Source organism: Pecten maximus, chromosome 7 (genome assembly GCF_902652985.1).
Source record: "Pecten maximus chromosome 7, xPecMax1.1, whole genome shotgun sequence".
Lineage (NCBI taxonomy): Eukaryota > Metazoa > Mollusca > Bivalvia > Pectinida > Pectinidae > Pecten > Pecten maximus.
The window spans coordinates 31,329,058-31,347,576 of record NC_047021.1 but is presented as its reverse complement, the minus strand read 5'-3'; the positions used below and the strand labels follow the sequence as shown (position 1 = coordinate 31,347,576).

The window sequence follows — 18,519 nt, the reverse complement described above, 5'->3', positions numbered from 1 at the left end:
ACTTGCAAGTTTTATATTCTATTGTTCTCCTTTGCCTTTTGTTCATGATGCTACATCGCCAGTAATATATAACACCACTTTGTATGTTATAATGATAGGGCCCTAGGAGCGATCTCCTGATATGGCTACCCCTCCACCGACAGAGTAAATAACCGTTAATGCCAAATTCCACAATGTTGTTCCTACAAGACTGGAGCGATTTTATAGTCAAAATCTCTTCTGACATAGCGGAATTATTCCACCAGTCACTACACTACTCATTTGGTACTCCATGTGTATTGAAGTAGAACATGCTTGTAAAATGTAATTTTAATAGCAATGATCTAAAATCGAGTCGCATAGGGTTGGAAGAAGCACATTTTGATCAATTTCGTTTTAATGTCTAACCGCTGACATCATTGGGATTATTTTTTTTAATTGTGAGGTACACCTGGATTTTACAGCCTAAATATCGCTTCCATAGCCATTGTAGAAATACTCCGCTATGCAAAATATATTCACACTCCTCCTCTCTATGAGATTCAGTGTGGATTTTGTAACTACACTTATTATTATTATTCATTGAGCGTAATGTATACATCTGGATATATTTCCACAATGACATTAAGGTTATGTAGTTATATATAGATCAATAGTCGTTCTTGTGCTTGTCAAACAACATGTCGCTCTCCTTATGATTGATAAAGCTCCTAGACAAACAGTTACTAGGCTGGGTAGTGTGTGAAGTTTCAATGTTAAACAAATTGACGTAATGGAGCATCATAGTTATTCTCAACATGTTAGAAAATATCCTCAACGGTTTAACAAATATTTGCCGTCTGCATGCACTGTAATCTTAACCTGGAGGCACAGACTTTCCAATAGCGGAGACCTGGGCGCATACCTATTCTGTATTTAAAGGACTCTAGTTGTAAATAAATTACGGTTTGGATTGCAGATTATACTAATCAATTTCACTGGAGTGGTATAAACCAACGCAGTGTCGGGCTATGTAAAGGATCATGAACCATTACCCGCCGACAGCTGGGTTTGTGAGTGGGAGGGCCGGGAGCAAAGAACGAGGAGCTTGAGGGTTTGAGGGTCAAACAAGCTCGTCATCACCAGCACTGTATATAAAAATACATTAATTGTATATTGAAAAATTAGATGCTTTACTTCAAAAGATGGGAGCTGTAGTTTACATCAACAAACCGATCCATGATATTATTCAGAAGCATTATCATTTCAGATATAACAAAGATATGATCATATTTCGTAATCCGTATCAATATGAAATCTAATAATATTCTAATAAAGTGAAGATAAAGTAAGCATATTTGTATATAAAATCAAATACGCTTGAAGCAGTATCAACACAGAAGAATGTGAACTGTCACCAAAATCTTAACTTTCTTATCTTAACTACAAATAGCGATAAAACAAAACGCAATACAACAAGTATCATTATAGTGTTGGATCCCCCTGTCAACTTGTTTCAATATACTAAAATGGCGGCATATCCTTGTTATCCTGTATCGAGAATGTGTTGATACTACAAAACTGTCCTCATCATTAAAATTATGAAATATAACCAAACATCTGTTCTTCTGAAATATCCACTATATCACACTAAAGTATCCATTAAATCTCCAAATAATAAAAAAAAAAAAAACACGACATATTCTTCCATTACATATATCGCAGCTAGTTATGAAGCTAACAAGGCTGCGTGCACAAGCCAAGTCTGAATAATACCCGACTTATTTGACGTACAGTCTACAGGTAAAATATTGCACGTTCAGTGAGCCTTTTGAGCTTTGTGCTTTAATGTAGTTGTCAGAATTTGCATAGTGTAAACTTGTTTTTTTCCGCGGGGTTTAATTTCGCGATTTCAAAAGGTAAACTACACTCGTGGGGGTTATTTCCACGATCAATGTACCCTTTTTTATCATGTTCCATAGATACCACATACATCACACAATAATATGGGTGAGGGAAAATTTCACAGTCGAATATCCTTCGGGTATTTAGCGTAAATTTTCACCTCGCGTAAATATCCACCTTTACAGCATAGTGATTATTTTAGCTACTTTAGAGTATGATTAAAATCTTCATATTGATACTTATGTTTGAGCTTATACATGAAAATGATAGCAAGATGGGAAAGTATACCCGAAGAAAATAACTGGAGTGGAGCTTATACTTGAAAATAATAACAGGATGGGAACGTATACCCGAAATAACCGAGGAAAATAATATGCGTAGTGTTGTCCCTGAAGAAAAAATAGGAGTGGAATTAGTACCCGAAGTGATTACAAGAGTGGAGCAAGTAAACCAGTTTGAGCAGTTTGAAGTTATCAATGAATTTCTACAAAGGTTTAAAGTACCACTTGTCGGTTTAAGGTTCTGCTTTTTGTTATAAACAATGGAATAATGCACCATATAGCGAAAACAATACAATAAACCTTTGTATTATGGAAAGACAATTAATTAGAAGCTAAAACATTGTGCCGTATCCAGTTTACAGTTTTGGAAAACAATCATAGCTGGACTTGGATCAACGCCAGAAACTCGATAACATCAGGTATCCGGATATCATGTTCCGTCAAGGTAACTGTACTTTTAATTTAGTTTGAACACTATAAACTACCAGTCAATTACCTCTTTAATTAACTGTTAAATACAAGTATATGAAATTGATAAATGACTAATGATTAAAGTAAATTCGGAATCTGTTTTCCGAGCATATGGCAGTATGGTAGCATATAAATATTCTTCATTCATTTTTCTCCTGAAATTACTCATATCCTATCTTTTAACACTGTAGAGACATCCAAATTCACAAACAACATTTAGAGTGGAGGCAGTTCAAAGTTTTATTTGCTTTTAACATCAAAATACAGATTCCCTGTTAAAAAATATTAATTTGCGTAATATTAATATATAAGTAATGCAAGGCAAAGATTGCATTGGTCGTTACATTTCTAAGTAGGCTATAATTCAAATGATAATCTATTAACAATACTGGGCTCAATTGTTCCTCCCTCTTCTACAATTTGATGAAAACCAGGAAATGCTATGTAAAATGATATTCTTTTAACGAATAAACGAAAAAATGGAAGTATGAGCGAAATATAATCCTCCTTCCCGAATATTGAAAAAGCAGAATGATAAAAAAAAAGAACCAGGTAACCGTCCTCTGCTTCATCGTCGGAATCTATGTCAAATCGAGGTAAGGATGGTGAACGTAAATCGAATATATTTATTGCGGATGACATTATTTCTCTTGTAGTTGGAAAGAATAGAGCTGGCAATATTGTCCCACCTTTTCGAATTTAGACAAATAGGGATAAATAGCAATGTTAAGTTGATATATCTACGATACGTTAACAGAGGATTGTAGTAAAAGATATCCAAAGAAATCACGAGTGATGAATGTTTAAGTTTCCAATCAACACTAAAGCCAGTCAAAATTGTAAGTATGATACCGATAAATACCGCTGTGAATTAGGCGATGACATTTTAGGATGACATGGAGTTATCTCCCGCTACGATATAGATATGTCTAGAGGTCGCTGAGGTGGTCATGAAATCAATACTCACTAAAGGGTCCAACTGGTATTGGATAGCACATTGTATTGTTATCCAAGACTTGGAGTATGATGACATTAAAAGATAATTCCAATTAATTGATTACAGTATGCGATATCAGTTAGACTTTAGACAGTTATAGGTCATTCATGATAAGAATATAGACCCATATCGATCTTCTCTGTATAGTGTCGGCGACTAGGACAAGACAAAGGTATAAATCACCTTTAACTTACAAACCTAAACACGCTTATTGCACAATCAATAATAATAATAATAAAAAACGATTTCGTCTCAATAAAATAAATTCATTTGTATCATTAGTCTATGCAGTAATTATTTATGTTGCGTTGACAAAGCAAAGGTCTTTTTTGCACAATCTATTATAAATGGTGTGGATTGGGCTGCTTGCACAGATATCACGTGTTACATGTTTCAAATGGGTTTATTACGTAATATGTATGGATCAACTGGGAAATATGACATAAAAATACATCAAATATGCATGCATCGTCACGCAATGCAATAACATTATAAAATGTCTATGCATGCGTAATAAACCGTTGTAGTCGTCACATATTCATAGCATTGTCAATATTTAGCTTGTTTTCCTTTCTATTCATTCACAAATTTTTAATTTGTGAAAGTTTTAATGTTACCTGACAGTTCAAAATTAAACGTTCAATTTAGTTTTCAATTGCGGTTTAGTTATAAGCATTTTACGAATTAACCGCAGTTGATTTAAGACATAATCCCATATCCTTTTAATGGTTGCCAGATAATAAAGAATTGAGCATGATTGGTATTTTGGCATGAACTTTAGACCTGTGCTTCATCAATTTCTATTTTCGAAACATATTGACCGTCAGTAAACATTATTTTAACTCCTTCGTTCCATCTTTTGACCAATGACCATTTTATACTGCATGTAATCTAGAGAAGCCGGACTTAAGCTGACCACTATTACCACTAGCCTCGAGCGTGTAGCCAAATATAAAAGCTAATCTATTATCCTAGATCTGATATTGAATGGCCTAAGTTTTCATTACAATACTAAAGCATTAACGTAATACTAACATTTTCAAATTAACAATTTAATTTTTCCGCTTGTTTGTCAGATAAACACACGCATTCCAAGCGATTTCAAGGACATCAATATATTGGCATAATTTCATTAAAATAGTATATACATAGGCTTTGTAGCAATAGAGTTTGTCTTAATAAATACATTTTCAGTGAAGATTCTTGTTCCAGAACATCTACAGAGGAGAGTCTTGTTCCAGAACATCTACAGAGGAGAGTCTTGTTCCAGAACATCTACAGAGGAGAGTCTTGTTCACGAACATCTACAGAGAAGAGTCTTGTTCACGAACATCTACAGAGAAGAGTCTTGTTCACGAACATCTACAGAGAAGAGTCTTGTTCACGAACATCAACAGAGAAGAGTCTTGTTTCAGAACATCTACAGAGAAGAGTCTTGTTCCAGAACATATATAGAGGAGAGTCTTGTTCCAGAACATATATAGAGGAGATTTATGTTCCTGAAAATTTACAGAGAAAAGTCTTGTTCCAGAACATCTACAGAGAAGAGTCATGTTCCAGAACATCTACAGAGGAGAGTCTTGTTCCAGAACATCTACAGAGAAAAGGCTTGTTCCAGAACATCTACAGAGAAGATTTATGTTCCAGAACATCTACAGAGGAGAGTCTTGTTCACAAACATCTACAAAGGAGCGTCTTGTTCACGAACATCTACAGAGAATAGTCTTATTCCAGAACACCTACAGAGGAGATTCTTGTTCCTGAACATCTACAGAGGAGAGTCTTGTTCACGAACATCTACAGAGAAGAGTCTTGTTCACGAACATCTACAGAGGAGAGTCTTGTTCACGAACATCAACAGAGAAGAGTCTTGTTCACGAACATCTACAGAGGAGAGTCTTGTTCACGAACATCAACAGAGAAGAGTCTTGTTCCAGAACATCTACAGAGAAGAGTCTTGTTCACGAAAATCTACAGAGAAGAGTCTTGTTTCAGAACATCTACAGAGAAGAGTCTTGTTCCAGAACATCTACAGAGAAGAGTCTTGTTTCAGAACATCTACAGAGAAGAGTCTTGTTCCTGAAAATCTACAGAGGAGATTTATGTTCCTGAAAATTTACAGAGAAAAGTCTTGTTCCAGAACATCTACAGAGAAGAGTCATGTTCCAGAACATCTACAGAGGAGAGTCTTGTTCCAGAACATCTACAGAGAAAAGGCTTGTTCCAGAACATCTACAGAGAAGAGTCATGTTCCAGAACATCTACAGAGAAGATTCATGTTCCAGAACATCTACAGAGGAGAGTCTTGTTCACAAACATCTACAAAGGAGCGTCTTGTTCACGAACATCTACAGAGAATAGTCTTATTCCAGAACACCTACAGAGGAGATTCTTGTTCAAGAACATCTACAGAGGAGAGTCTTGTTCACGAACATCTACAGCGAAGAGTCTTGTTCACGAACATCTACAGAGAAGAGTCTTGTTCACGAACATCTACAGAGAAGAGTCTTGTTCCAGAACATCTAAAGAGAAGAGTCATGTTCACGAACATCTACAGAGAAGAGTCTTGTTCACGAAAATCTACAGAGAAGAGTCTTGTTCCAGAACATCTACAGAGAAGAGTCTTGTTCCAGAACATCTACAGAGGAGAGTCTTGTTCACGAACATCAACAGAGAAGAGTCTTGTTTCAGAACATCTACAGAGAAGAGTCTTGTTCCAGAACATCTACAGAGGAGAGTCTTGTTCACGAACATCAACAGAGAAGTCTTGTTCACGAACACCTACAGAGAAGAATCTTGTTCCTGAAAATCTACAGAGAAGAGTCATGTTCCAGAACATCTATAGTGGAGAGTCTTGTTCCAGAACATCTACAGAGAAGAGTCTTGTTCCAGAACATCTACAGAGGAGAGTTATGTTCCAGAACATCTACAGAGAAGATTCATGTTCCTGAACATATACAGAGGAGAGTCTTGTTCCAGAACATCTACAGAGGAGAGTCTTGTTCCAGAACATATATAGAGCGAAAGCGTTTACCTCATTAAACATACTTAGTATTGCAGTCACAATAAATGTATCCTACTATCCCATAGCAATGACTAGGACTTGTTACATGATAACGTATCTTAAACGTATCGTATGATCTGACAAAATCAGGGAACAAATCAGTCGCAGTCTCTTTAGTTCAACAGGAATGTAAGTATACTTTAAACTAGAAAGATATAACCCAATAACAGACTTATAATACATTTTACCTGCAGTCAGTGTGATCGTGATGGAAGTCACTTATACACCTAAATATTTCAACACTTTTGCATTGAAAAAAAAAGATAATATAATGTTTTCTGCCTCATAAAATACCAAGAATAATGTGGTTGTTTGTTGATCACTATATAGACGAATTGAAATGCATAAATCAGTCGCAATTTAAATATTCACCTTTGATAATTTCTTATTGTCATGACCTCATTCCAATTTACTAAATGTCTATTGATAATGTTGTACTATAAGATCGTGGATGTTTTTCATCACATGTTTGAATGACGTCAATTGTATTTCTAAAGAATCCATTTGATAAGCGCTACGTGAAAATATTCAATTCAAGGAATGCCATCTGCAGGTCAGGGAAATATATCTTAACAGAGCCACTGGTGCATATATGTGCGAAAGGTTTCAACGTAAATCAATCACAAAAATCACTTTTTGAAAATCTGTTTGCATGATAAAATCTTACATAGAATGATAGGGTATTAAAATGTGATATAACAAATTATAAGTTAATTTCTCTTTTACATTATTTCTAAACATCAAACTTGTAAGTAATTATACATCTCATATTTGCAATATGATATGTTTAATCACATAAGTCAAGCAATATGTGACGTCATTGTGCTACATATTTCAGTCCAGGTTAAGGGCGTATATCACAGAGGCATTCTAATACCGTCACACCTACAGTATAATTACCTGTAAACGAGATAGCCAGTAAGAGCACTTAATTATTGCATAACGAGATTCTGACACTATTGCTACCCTACCCAAATTGGGTCACGGCCAGAAATTATTTCAGATAGTACTTAAATTGATTTGATGCATTTTCCTCAAAGGGCGTAACAATAAAGACATTTAACAAGTCATTTGCATTTAGGGAACGTTTGTAGTTCAACAAGTTTGCAACGTACTTATGTCCCCGTGAAGGACATTGAAAGAAAGACTCACGCAGATGACATTTTGAAGAAATTTGAAGATTTTTTTATCATTTTTATATTGTTATTGGTTCTCAGTGCAGGCTATTACGATATGTGTAGTAGAGCGAATGTCATTAGATAATACACTTGTTTCAGAAGCAAAGCATATTTTATCATTTCAGGTAACCGCCAACCGCGGAAAACATAATGTCATTCTGTCATTCTGGTACTTTGGAAACAAGTTAGTTAGAATAGAACTATTAAACTACCGACAGTCTTTGTCATTGTCAAAAACATTTCAATATCTATTGACTATCATTTTAAATGTCAGACAAAAAGCTTGTACAAATACAGACAAGTGGATAGCACTTTTGAATGTAAACTTGGTATAAAACATTGTCAGACAACGTAGAAAACTGTACCTGTTTCGTCCTACTATACAAATGTTAGTAGCGTACAATGCCACAACTCGTCAGTTCATAGAACGGCCTGTAGAACTCAATTTGGTCACTTGTCACTGGACCCCTATATCAATCTATAGTAATATGCACTTGAATTGATTTCAAATTAAACTGTATTTCACATGGAACATTTCATACTCAGTGAACATGCTTAAAACTTGTTATATTGTGATTCGGGTCAGTAAACATGTATATAGAAATTGGTCTTCGTGACTATTCCATTTAATAGTATGTGAATAAAAATACATTGATGACATAGTTGAGCTATAAATTCCCATAGGAAAATTTTGCTCTAATTTAAAGTCATGAAACAGTAGGTAAATTATTTTGGTCAAGTTTTATTCCTTTAGAACCCTTTCAAAGATAACCAATTAAACCTATTTGTATGGTATTGGCCCTTCCATTTATCGATTTTGGGTTCGAATACGGTTTTGTGTACATGTTGAATTTTTCTCTCTGTTTTCTTTGTCACGCAGACTACTTGGCTAGTTAATCAGAATTGCGGTTCGGTGTAACATTTAAAAAATCACAAGGGTCGTAAATTATTGGTTTTATATTAATACAATCTATGCTCATTGTAATATTGAAACTGACGATTTAAAAAAAATCTTCGCGAACCAATGACTACATATCGGTATCCACTGATATGCGATACCAAGGAGAATTTGTCTGGTTACTTTGAAAAGTAATCAATCTTGTCTATGGCCAATATTTTTTCTTTTGATATTATCATGAATTAGTTTTGTATCGCTTTTCTGAAATTCTATCATACAGTTGACCATTCAAAGGGAAAATTTAAATCAACTTAGGTATTTCTATGTACTCGATATCAAATGATACTCTATGATTAGGTAAATAGACATTGTGTCATAATTCCAATTGTATGTTTAGTTTAAATGGCAGTGTTTAAATTGTATGAAGCATTAAAACTGGATACTGATTAGTGTGTTAAAATTCAAAGCATTTCTAGTGTACCCGATGATAGTGTACTGGTATATACGTGTCCATAGCTTCTAGTATTCATACAATTATATTGTTTTCTTTTTCTGTGTGTTAGATGTCTTGTATCTAAAAGATTGAGCATGTAGCATCCATATTGTCTATTAAAATGGAAAATTTCATTGTGGACTTCATGATATTTTTTTTCTTCAAAATGTTCTATTTTCTTATGAAATATGAAGTCAGACATGTTTGATGCTTGTTGCCTTCTTGTGGTTCCATTGTCACCACTATCATTCTTCTAATTCATTTGAGATTGTGACTGAACACGGATTTGACCTTGCTTTGCATAGCAGGGTTTCTTCGATGAAGCAAAAGCCGCTTACTCTTCCGGATCACATGGTCTTAATATCCTTGTTCTTTTTAAGGGGTCTCCGTCTACATTTTTGTTAATACTTTGCTCTAGTTTAATTGATTTTGAGGTTGAATTATGGTTTCGTTATTATGTCGGTATTCTTTATTATATTTGTATGAAATTAAGATCCCAGAGTTTGTTTATAATAATTAAACATGAAACATTAAAGGTCAGATTACTTTGTTGCTATCTTCGTTTAAATAATGTAGATTTATTATATATGTATTTTTATTGAATACTAAGAAATGCACTCAACTAGAATCATTGACAACTAATTATGCCGGCTGTAATTCAACTGACATCAGTATTTATTTGATATAACAGACCAGTGGGATTGTCCTATTGACAATGTATTAATTGCACCTAAAATAATACTAATCCTAATGGACCCAAAGGATATATCTGACAGCAGAATGTTATGAAATGGGATGAAACATTGACCGGTCAACAACTTAAACAAGCGAATACTGTAAAATGCACTAAAATATCATAAATTATAATTGGAGGCTATAAGATGTTATAAAATATTACTGAATAATAAAATGCATTAATATAACATTTTTCTTTGATAATTTAATTAATGGAAGTTGTTTACTAAAGCAACACACTTGTCCATACAATTTTTGATATTTCATATGTTTATGATTCAATGGTATTCATCCTTGGACATATGCTGTATCTGAATCTATTTTAAAACGGTGCTATCCACATGTATTTTGTACAATCTTCTACATCGAATCGAAGTGCACAATTGTATCCCTGTAAAAAGGTGAAATTCAAGATAAAATGCAACAAAAACTAGTACAAAAATGCGAATATATGGAAAGCGAAATACTGATAAAACGAGACAAGAATAACAGAAAATAGCAATTAAAATGAAAGATATATGCTGTTAAATACTTCAAACACTCTCCAACATTATATGATAGCCTTCCCCAGGTGGAAGTTAGATGTGAGCTCTGATATTGCATCACAGTCGTGAGTTTTGCTTCCTTTAATCCACTCGTAAACACTCGGAGATGACGCCTCCTTTTAATCATGTAAAATGAAATGTTCAAAGCATATCTGTATTGTTCAATAAAGAAGATTAACTCTTAAATGATATCAAACCTATTGATGTCAACCAACTGGTGTCCTCGAGGGAGGAGATATCGTGAATTAATACATTAAGATATTTATCTTTAAGTATCAGCTGTCCTCTAATCACTTTACACATATCTACAAAACAGTTTTATCTGTATTGATCAAGGTAATTCAGTTTTACTTCTAGTATATTCTTGCAATTAACATATTGATTGCATTTTCATTTTAGAATTATATAGTTTTCGAATTTTGAATGTTTTTTTTATGTACCACTAATAATTTTCAAAACAATATGTAATAACATATGAATTTGATCAGTATTGATATAATTTGCTTTGTATAAAAACAAGGAAAAATGCCAGTTCTACAGATAGATTAGTAATTGTAACGTTGTGATATTAATACCATCAGAAAACATCTTTTTTCTGGCACTTACTATTGTTTTGCAAATTCATTATCCATATTGGCATATAAGTGGTCAAATACGTGACCCCGTTGTTGTGTTTGAACAATCGACTTCGTATAGGATTTACATAAGCTGGATTATTAATCGTGACTTTGCTATGTCATAAGCAAACCACCAGCCAAAGGGTCTTAAACATAACTGTTATCGATGGGAATTCTTAACCCGTCAGTCCGAGAGTTCAAAACACACAACACGTCATTGACATTTAGCGCGTGAAGAACTGTGTTATATGCGTGATATGCACGTAAACGATAAGTCTACCCCCTGAAGGTAGAACGCCATTTCTCCTCGACTGTTCCATGTTATTCAATATTTAAACACATGTGTCTGTGGAATAAAGGGATTTGAAATCAGTTAGCAACTTTCTGTAATTCATGGGGGGTAAAATGCCTGAAAGAAACTACTCACATAACATAAAAAGTAGTATCATCGGTTAATTAATTATTTTTTGTTGAAATTGAAATCTTGAAACGTTTTTAATCATATTGCATGTGTTCATATTTTCATATTTAATAATCGAGTGATCTAGATCGAAGAGACACTTTCCTCCTTGAATGATTACCTCTAAGAGACACCAGTCACCTGAATTGGTTCACATATATACCTAGTCTTGAGACACGGCACTTAATTTACAATTGTTTGTACATACCCTGGCTATGAAGAGCTAATAATAGATAGTAAGTGTGGACTTTGCCAATAAGATGCCAGTTAAACAATGGCAGTTCTGATGACGTCACACAGGCAGCATGTCAGTAACGTGATATTGTAGGTTAGTAACGCTTGTCAATTGTCTCCATTTGAATCATTTTAGATATAAAGGCAATCCGAAAATGTTTCCTATGACAATATTATGTGAACAGGGCATCCATCAAAGCATAAGGAATAGGATCGTGGGGTCGCGGTTCAAAGCGCTGATGTAAAATCTGGTTTGCTTGAAAATGTTGATTCGAAATTAACATCAAAAATATTCTGAGAATGGTTTGAGAAAATTTAAAGCTAAAACATGCTGGTTTTAACATCTGCTGCTATGGTAAAAACTGTAGTATTTATTGTAAATGCGTTGTTAGCCACCTCTTTCAAGGAGATTTAAGAAATTATGTGCAGGGTGATCCAGAAAATAAGACTATTTTTCGTGGTTTAATTATTTTCCAAAGTGACATAAATGTTTTAGGCAAAAACCAATGTGACAACAATTATTAAATTCACTCTTTACTACATTCAAGCAAAAACGTTCAAAGAGGACAAAACTGGCGATCTATGGAGATTGGTTGCTCTCAAGAAAAGATTAATTCTTGTACAAAATAATTTCTTTAAATTTGAATCTGAAACTAATTACACTATATTATTTGGCCTGTCAGTAATAAGTCGGATCATGTTTCACCCCACACAAAAATATGAATACATAGTGTGATGGTAATATTGCTATCAAAACATTCAATCAAACCATGAATAGTGAAAACCTCATAATCCAAACAGTTTAATAGCGTAAACATATAAAGAGGAAATTACTGTATCTTAAATCACAGATACCTTTAAGGATTAATTCTAGGTTTTCCTGTATAATTTATACACATTAGCATATATCTGAATCATTTTCAACACGAATCTACCACTATTTAGCACCCCGCTACTAACGTGTTTGATTCGATTATTTCGTACCCCTGTTTGATGTCACGTATTCATGAGTTTGAAGTTTAAAGGTAGTTAAGATAAATTATTTAGATACGTAGGTGTGAACTTATATCATTTAAGATCAAACTGATATTCTTCGGCATAAAGTGATAATAAAAAACCCATATCCCGAAAGCGATCAGTATCTTTACGACATATAATCCTGTTCAAATAGTTTGTTGAATGTCAGTTTTTCATTATAAATCATATAATGTACCCGCATATTTGAAATAATCTAATATTGAACAATACTGCCCAATGCCGTTACAGTACAAGTCTTTCGCATTTATAACATTTGCAATTGTTTCTTGTATTTCATAACCATATGCATTTATGTTTAAAAAGACTGACGACACTAAATCTCCAATATCAAAATAATTGTTTTGTTCGAACATAAGAATTGTGAATGATTGTGAAAGCAAACATGTATTAGTCTAATAAAATATATGTTTACCTGACTTTCGGATTCACTATCCTCTAGGAGAAATCCATGGTAATACGTGATTACTTCCCTCCGGGTTTTGGCATTTGTTATTAAAGTCAAATATTTTGAATTTAAATGTCCAGCCCGGGGAGAGGGAGCCACACACGTACCACGAAATAATCCACGAATTACCTGTGCGCAGGTAAGTTTACATACACCTCCCTTTACGTGGCCAGGAGCCCATATAGACTAGTAGGTAAGGCATTTAATATGGTGTATATATTAAACGTTGTAATTAGTAAGCGACGCAATGAAGAAATCCTTTATTCGATCAAAATTTAACTCGTCATTATACAATGTCTAGTTTACGGACAATCACACACGAGGTTGAGATAGAAGTGATAAGAGGCGTTGGTGCTTAGTAAGCGCATGATTACCTGTAATTGTAGCAGAATGAGGGATTACATACCTAGAACAGTACCTGTTAGGTGAATATGATAGCATGGAATGATTCTATATTCTTTATGAGGCAAATCCTCTGAAATCGGTTAGCATTAATTTAAAAAGATCTACATACCGTGACGGATCTCGTTACGTACACCCAGAGAGAACCATAGACGGCGTTCAGCTGGGTGGGCACTGGAGCATATGTATGAATGGATAAGACCCCTAGACATGTGGTGTCTCTTAACATAAGGTTTTAAAGTATCAAACATGTGATTTTCGCGATAACCTTAGAATATTGTCACGTAATTTATTCTCAGATCTTCAATGAAGATAGTATTGTTTTAACGTGCAAAAGGACAATTCACATATGGCTTCGTTCCCAATAGTGTCTATATTATTATTTCTATTTGATGTATCAGAAAGATGACAAATGTACTATTAGTGCACATGCGTCTCGCTGTGACATTTAAACCACCTGTTGTAATAGTAGAGTCAACATAGAACCGAATTGTTTTCGGAACAATACACACGTCGTTGTATATTAATGCCTCTATTAATAAAACCAGGTGAAAATGACCAGTACTATTCATCAGTGTATTCTCGAACAAGATATCACAACAACAAAAAGTCCTAAAAGATTGTATTTAAAATGAATATCAAAATATAGACATATTTTCCATTTGATTAAATTGTACAAGAAAATTATCATTTTATCTTATTGTTAACTTTAAAAATATCTAAGCAGTTTCTTGAACTTGCAAGACTTCCAACATTTGTTGTATTTCATTACCATTAAACAACATATCGATCTAACTAAATATACGTATTGAAATGTCTGCATCTTTTGCATAATCGTTTCGAGATAAGGCAGTCTAAAAGGTGTTATATTCACAAAATATTTTTTTTTTTTTTTTTTTTTAGATCTGATGAATCCGAAAATAAGACGGCTAAAAAATCATCGATAAGTACTAATCTTAAATATACATTTAAACTATATTATGAGATTGATGAAGCAAATCCGAGACTTTTTCATTTACATGTGGGCCTTGGATAAGAAAAAAAATGAAAATGAGAAATACACTGGCATGGTATTGAATTTGTTTTTCTCGGTTATTTCACATATATATATCTATATCTACAACAATACGAAACAAGGGATCACATATTCAAACGAATCGGGTTAGATGTCATCTATAATGTTATCAATTAAATAGATAGGAAAAGGACAATTACAACTTTTGTCTTAAACAGAAAATAAATCAATATTGATACTCTATATCAAATAGCCTATTTTTACTCTAACATAACATCATTTTATGATGCCATATTTTGTCGTATCAACATGACGTCATTATCTTAACTCAATTTGTAACATCATACATATAAATAGGACCGCGTATAGTGCTATGAACAAGGCGTTATAATGTGTCATATTGTTTCTGTTATTAAATGTTCTCTAAACCATGGTTGTATTATAGTATAAAACAGTCATTATTCAACTGATATTTATTAAAGCAAAAAAAAAAAAAAAAAAAAATGAAATAAAAAATAAAAAAACAACAAAAAAAATAACCCCCCCCCCCCCCCCCCCCCCCCCAAAAAAAGGAGATAAAAATATGTAAGAATCTAAATAATAAGTTCGCTCATCGCCAATGTTTGCTAACTTGGTCTATATATACATACATGTAGTCTAAATGTTTTAGTTCATTTACATATACAAATTGAAAGGCGCCACTTTGAAACTTATCAACCATGATATTACATATACAAATACAGCCTAAACCTTAACATATAAACTGAGAGAGGTCATAAGAATTTGAAGAATATAAATTCAACCAAAACATCCATCACGCACAGCAAGATGCTTTCTGTCAGGTAGAATGTTGCCAATCGTTTTAGCATTATGAATATGACCAAGAGCTCATGATACACCTATACAATATTTATCTTACTTTAAGTGAACTTCATTCCATTTATCTCTTTGTGTAATTAATATTAATCCATATTGAGTGTTACGTTAGGTTATCCTCTTTCTTTAACTGATGTTATGCAAGTCTGCATTTTAAACTCTGAGATAATCAAATAGGACAGAGTACACTTTTAAATTTTAGAAAAAAAGGTCAAAGTTTCTTCATATCCATTGAAATTTTCGCTTACATCATGTGTATATACATTAGTATCTCTTTTCGTGCTTTGTTCACGGAGAGAGAAAAATAAATTTATCTTTTAAAGCTGACATTCCTCTGATATAAGGTAATATTTTACAACAAAACTGGAAATCGTTATCCCCGTATTATCTAACCGTTCAATAAAAGTTTTAATAATTCAATATCACCCAGGAATTAAATGTCAAAGTATAAGACTCAACAGCCACAAAACTCTTTCACTGTTATTGTTGCTGCAAGTAAATTATCGTGAACAAAAAATTTAATTTCTTTAAAATTATTAGGTATCACGATTTGCTGAAACTGGTGCAAGTCTCCTTATATACTTTAGAATCATTGATTGCCCTAACTTCTAATTTCAACACTTACGAATCCTAGAAGGACACCGCTGTATTATGCAGGTTTTTTTTTAGTAATTTGTCGGTATATACAATTATCTTTCAACCTATGTTTAAAGATGTCTATAACATGTGTCCTTTCATTTACAATCTTTTGAAATTAATTTAATATGTGTGATGTTGTTTGAGAGTGTAAGCTGTTCCATGCCCATACAAATATCTCGCCTGGACCTGGTACGACTTAAATTGTAGTATAGGAATTTCTTACATCACTGTTATGGTAATGTTATATAATACCTAAGGTTTGTATAAAATTGATCAGTTTTTGACTCTACAGGTTAATAAAGTAGTTATATTCAGCCATTTGCAATTAGTTTACAAGATTTACATCAAAATTCGAACTTTACACCTGAAAAAATAACAGCTTTACACATGAAAAACTAATGAGCTTGATATTATTGATTTAGACATCCTTATATAAAATTATTATGCCATGTAAGTATCTACTTCAAACCATCGGGCTGTGATTCTAAAATGAGTATCACATCGTAATCAATGTAAGGTTTCTACTTGCTACAAATATCTACTCACTTTACCAAATCGGTTGACATATGATAACAACACAATGTTAATTTGTAACGGTACTTACCGATCATGTTCGCCGTGTGATAATCATTCACGCAAGTTAAGTTACAAAATACATATATATCTATTACTAATAAAGATCCTTGGAAATATCTCGGAGGGCTATAACTAACATAAAAGGTTCACGTAGCTTGCAGGTCTTATAACGTAGTGATATTGGAATTCATTCACACAAACTAATACAACAAGCATTGATGTATTTTCTACGGGTCGGGTATCAGGTATACACAACGTTAAAACTCAAATCCTTATCTTGACAGCTTAGAAATATATGGAGTGGCGCTTTCAAAAAGATAAATATCCTAATGTTCAGACATAACAAATACGGAAAATCCGATAAGATAATTTGATAACTGAAATATCGAAATTCTATAGAAAGTGGATCTTGATTACATTGCTAAGCCTTATAAAAGTCCCAATTAACAGTTACACATATGACAAAGACATATTTGAAAAATTATAATAAAATTCTTGTGCAGTACCAATTTGAGTTTTGTTTACTTAAGGATTTAAGGCCATTACAGTAATATACAAAATGTCAAAACCCGTCATAGACTGATTCTGCTCTTGTATTCAGCGTTCAGACCAGCGTCTGTCCCCGTGATACCATTTGATAGACAGTTATAACTAAGCTTCGCTCGATATCTAGTCTAGTACTTATAATGGAGGGCAAGCGTTCAACACAAAACCACACGATATACAATTGTATGGATCTAGCGTTCAACTTTCCCCATTATTGTCATGTCGTCCACTGTATTGATACTAATAAAAGCCATATTGTTGTGCAAGTTGTATCGAATGTGCGTCATAAAAGCTGGACAAAAAATGAATCCTCCACAAAATATTTTCATTTATGATTACCATAAAGAAACCGAAAAAACGTGTTTAGTATAAAAGGTAAAATATTGTCTTCTATAGATATTTACTAACTGCGTGGTATGATTAATAATGCAAACAACAACGCCTTATGTCATAACATTGTTGTATCAACAGATTTTCTGTCAATTGATTTTTTTCAATAACGATATCTCATATTTCAAAGGTTTAGGTGATGTTTTATGCTATGTTATACATTCATCAACTTTAACCTAAACTCTAGTCGGACATGGTGTCGTCCAGAAAAAAATTGATAGCGCATAAACCCCTGGGAGGTATAGGTTCGAATCCCAGTGGTTTTGACAACCGAGATAGAGATTTAGATACATATCTTACATAACCAAGGGGTTTTTGTTATATGATATATAAAACAAAGAGCGATTCTTAACAAACAAATGAGTGGTTATGGCTGTTCTAAATTATAATTGCATTGGCACATATTACTGTGTAGCAGGAATAATCTGTTGTATAGAACACTTGCGGTTTCCTTGGTTGCTAAGGAACGTATTTTGCAATACATATCTATGTCATATCCGGAAGTGTAAGCGTCGTCTGTCATACATATCTATGTCAAATCCGGAAGGATGAGCGTCTTCTGTCATACATATCTATGTCTGATCCGGAAGGATGAGCGTCTTCTGTCATACATATCCATGTCTGATCCGGAAGGATGAGCGTCTTCTGTCATACATATCTATGTCTGATCCGGAAGTGTAAGGGTCGTCTGTCATACATATCTATGTCAAATCCGGAGGTGTAAGCGTCGTCTTTCATACATATATATGTCTGATC

The 18,519-nt window shown here is 33.5% G+C and overlaps 2 protein-coding genes across 4 annotated transcripts in view; one reads left to right on the top strand and one right to left on the bottom strand.

Annotated features, from left to right (window-relative positions):
* Positions 1-18,519, bottom strand: part of LOC117330567 — a 74,329-nt gene that overhangs the window by 42,077 nt on the left and 13,733 nt on the right. Inside the window, exon 1 of one of the 3 annotated variants that reach the window (XM_033888977.1) lies at positions 13,287-13,444. The exons of the other annotated variants lie outside the window; for them this stretch is intronic. The gene's annotated coding sequence lies outside the window, so the exon portion shown is untranslated. Of the gene's footprint in view, positions 1-13,286; positions 13,445-18,519 lie in introns of those variants that run through there. 3 annotated transcript variants of the gene reach the window in all.
* Positions 5,106-6,563, top strand: LOC117331171 (zinc finger protein 681-like). The gene has a single exon (XM_033889768.1). It carries the CDS (start codon positions 5,106-5,108, stop codon positions 6,561-6,563), a length of 1,458 nt encoding a protein of 485 aa, XP_033745659.1.

Excerpts from the sequence above, each read along its gene's own strand:
- LOC117331171 (XM_033889768.1), top strand. The coding sequence starts at position 5,106 with ATGTTCCTGAAAATTTACAGAGAAAAGTCTTGTTCCAGAACATCTACA.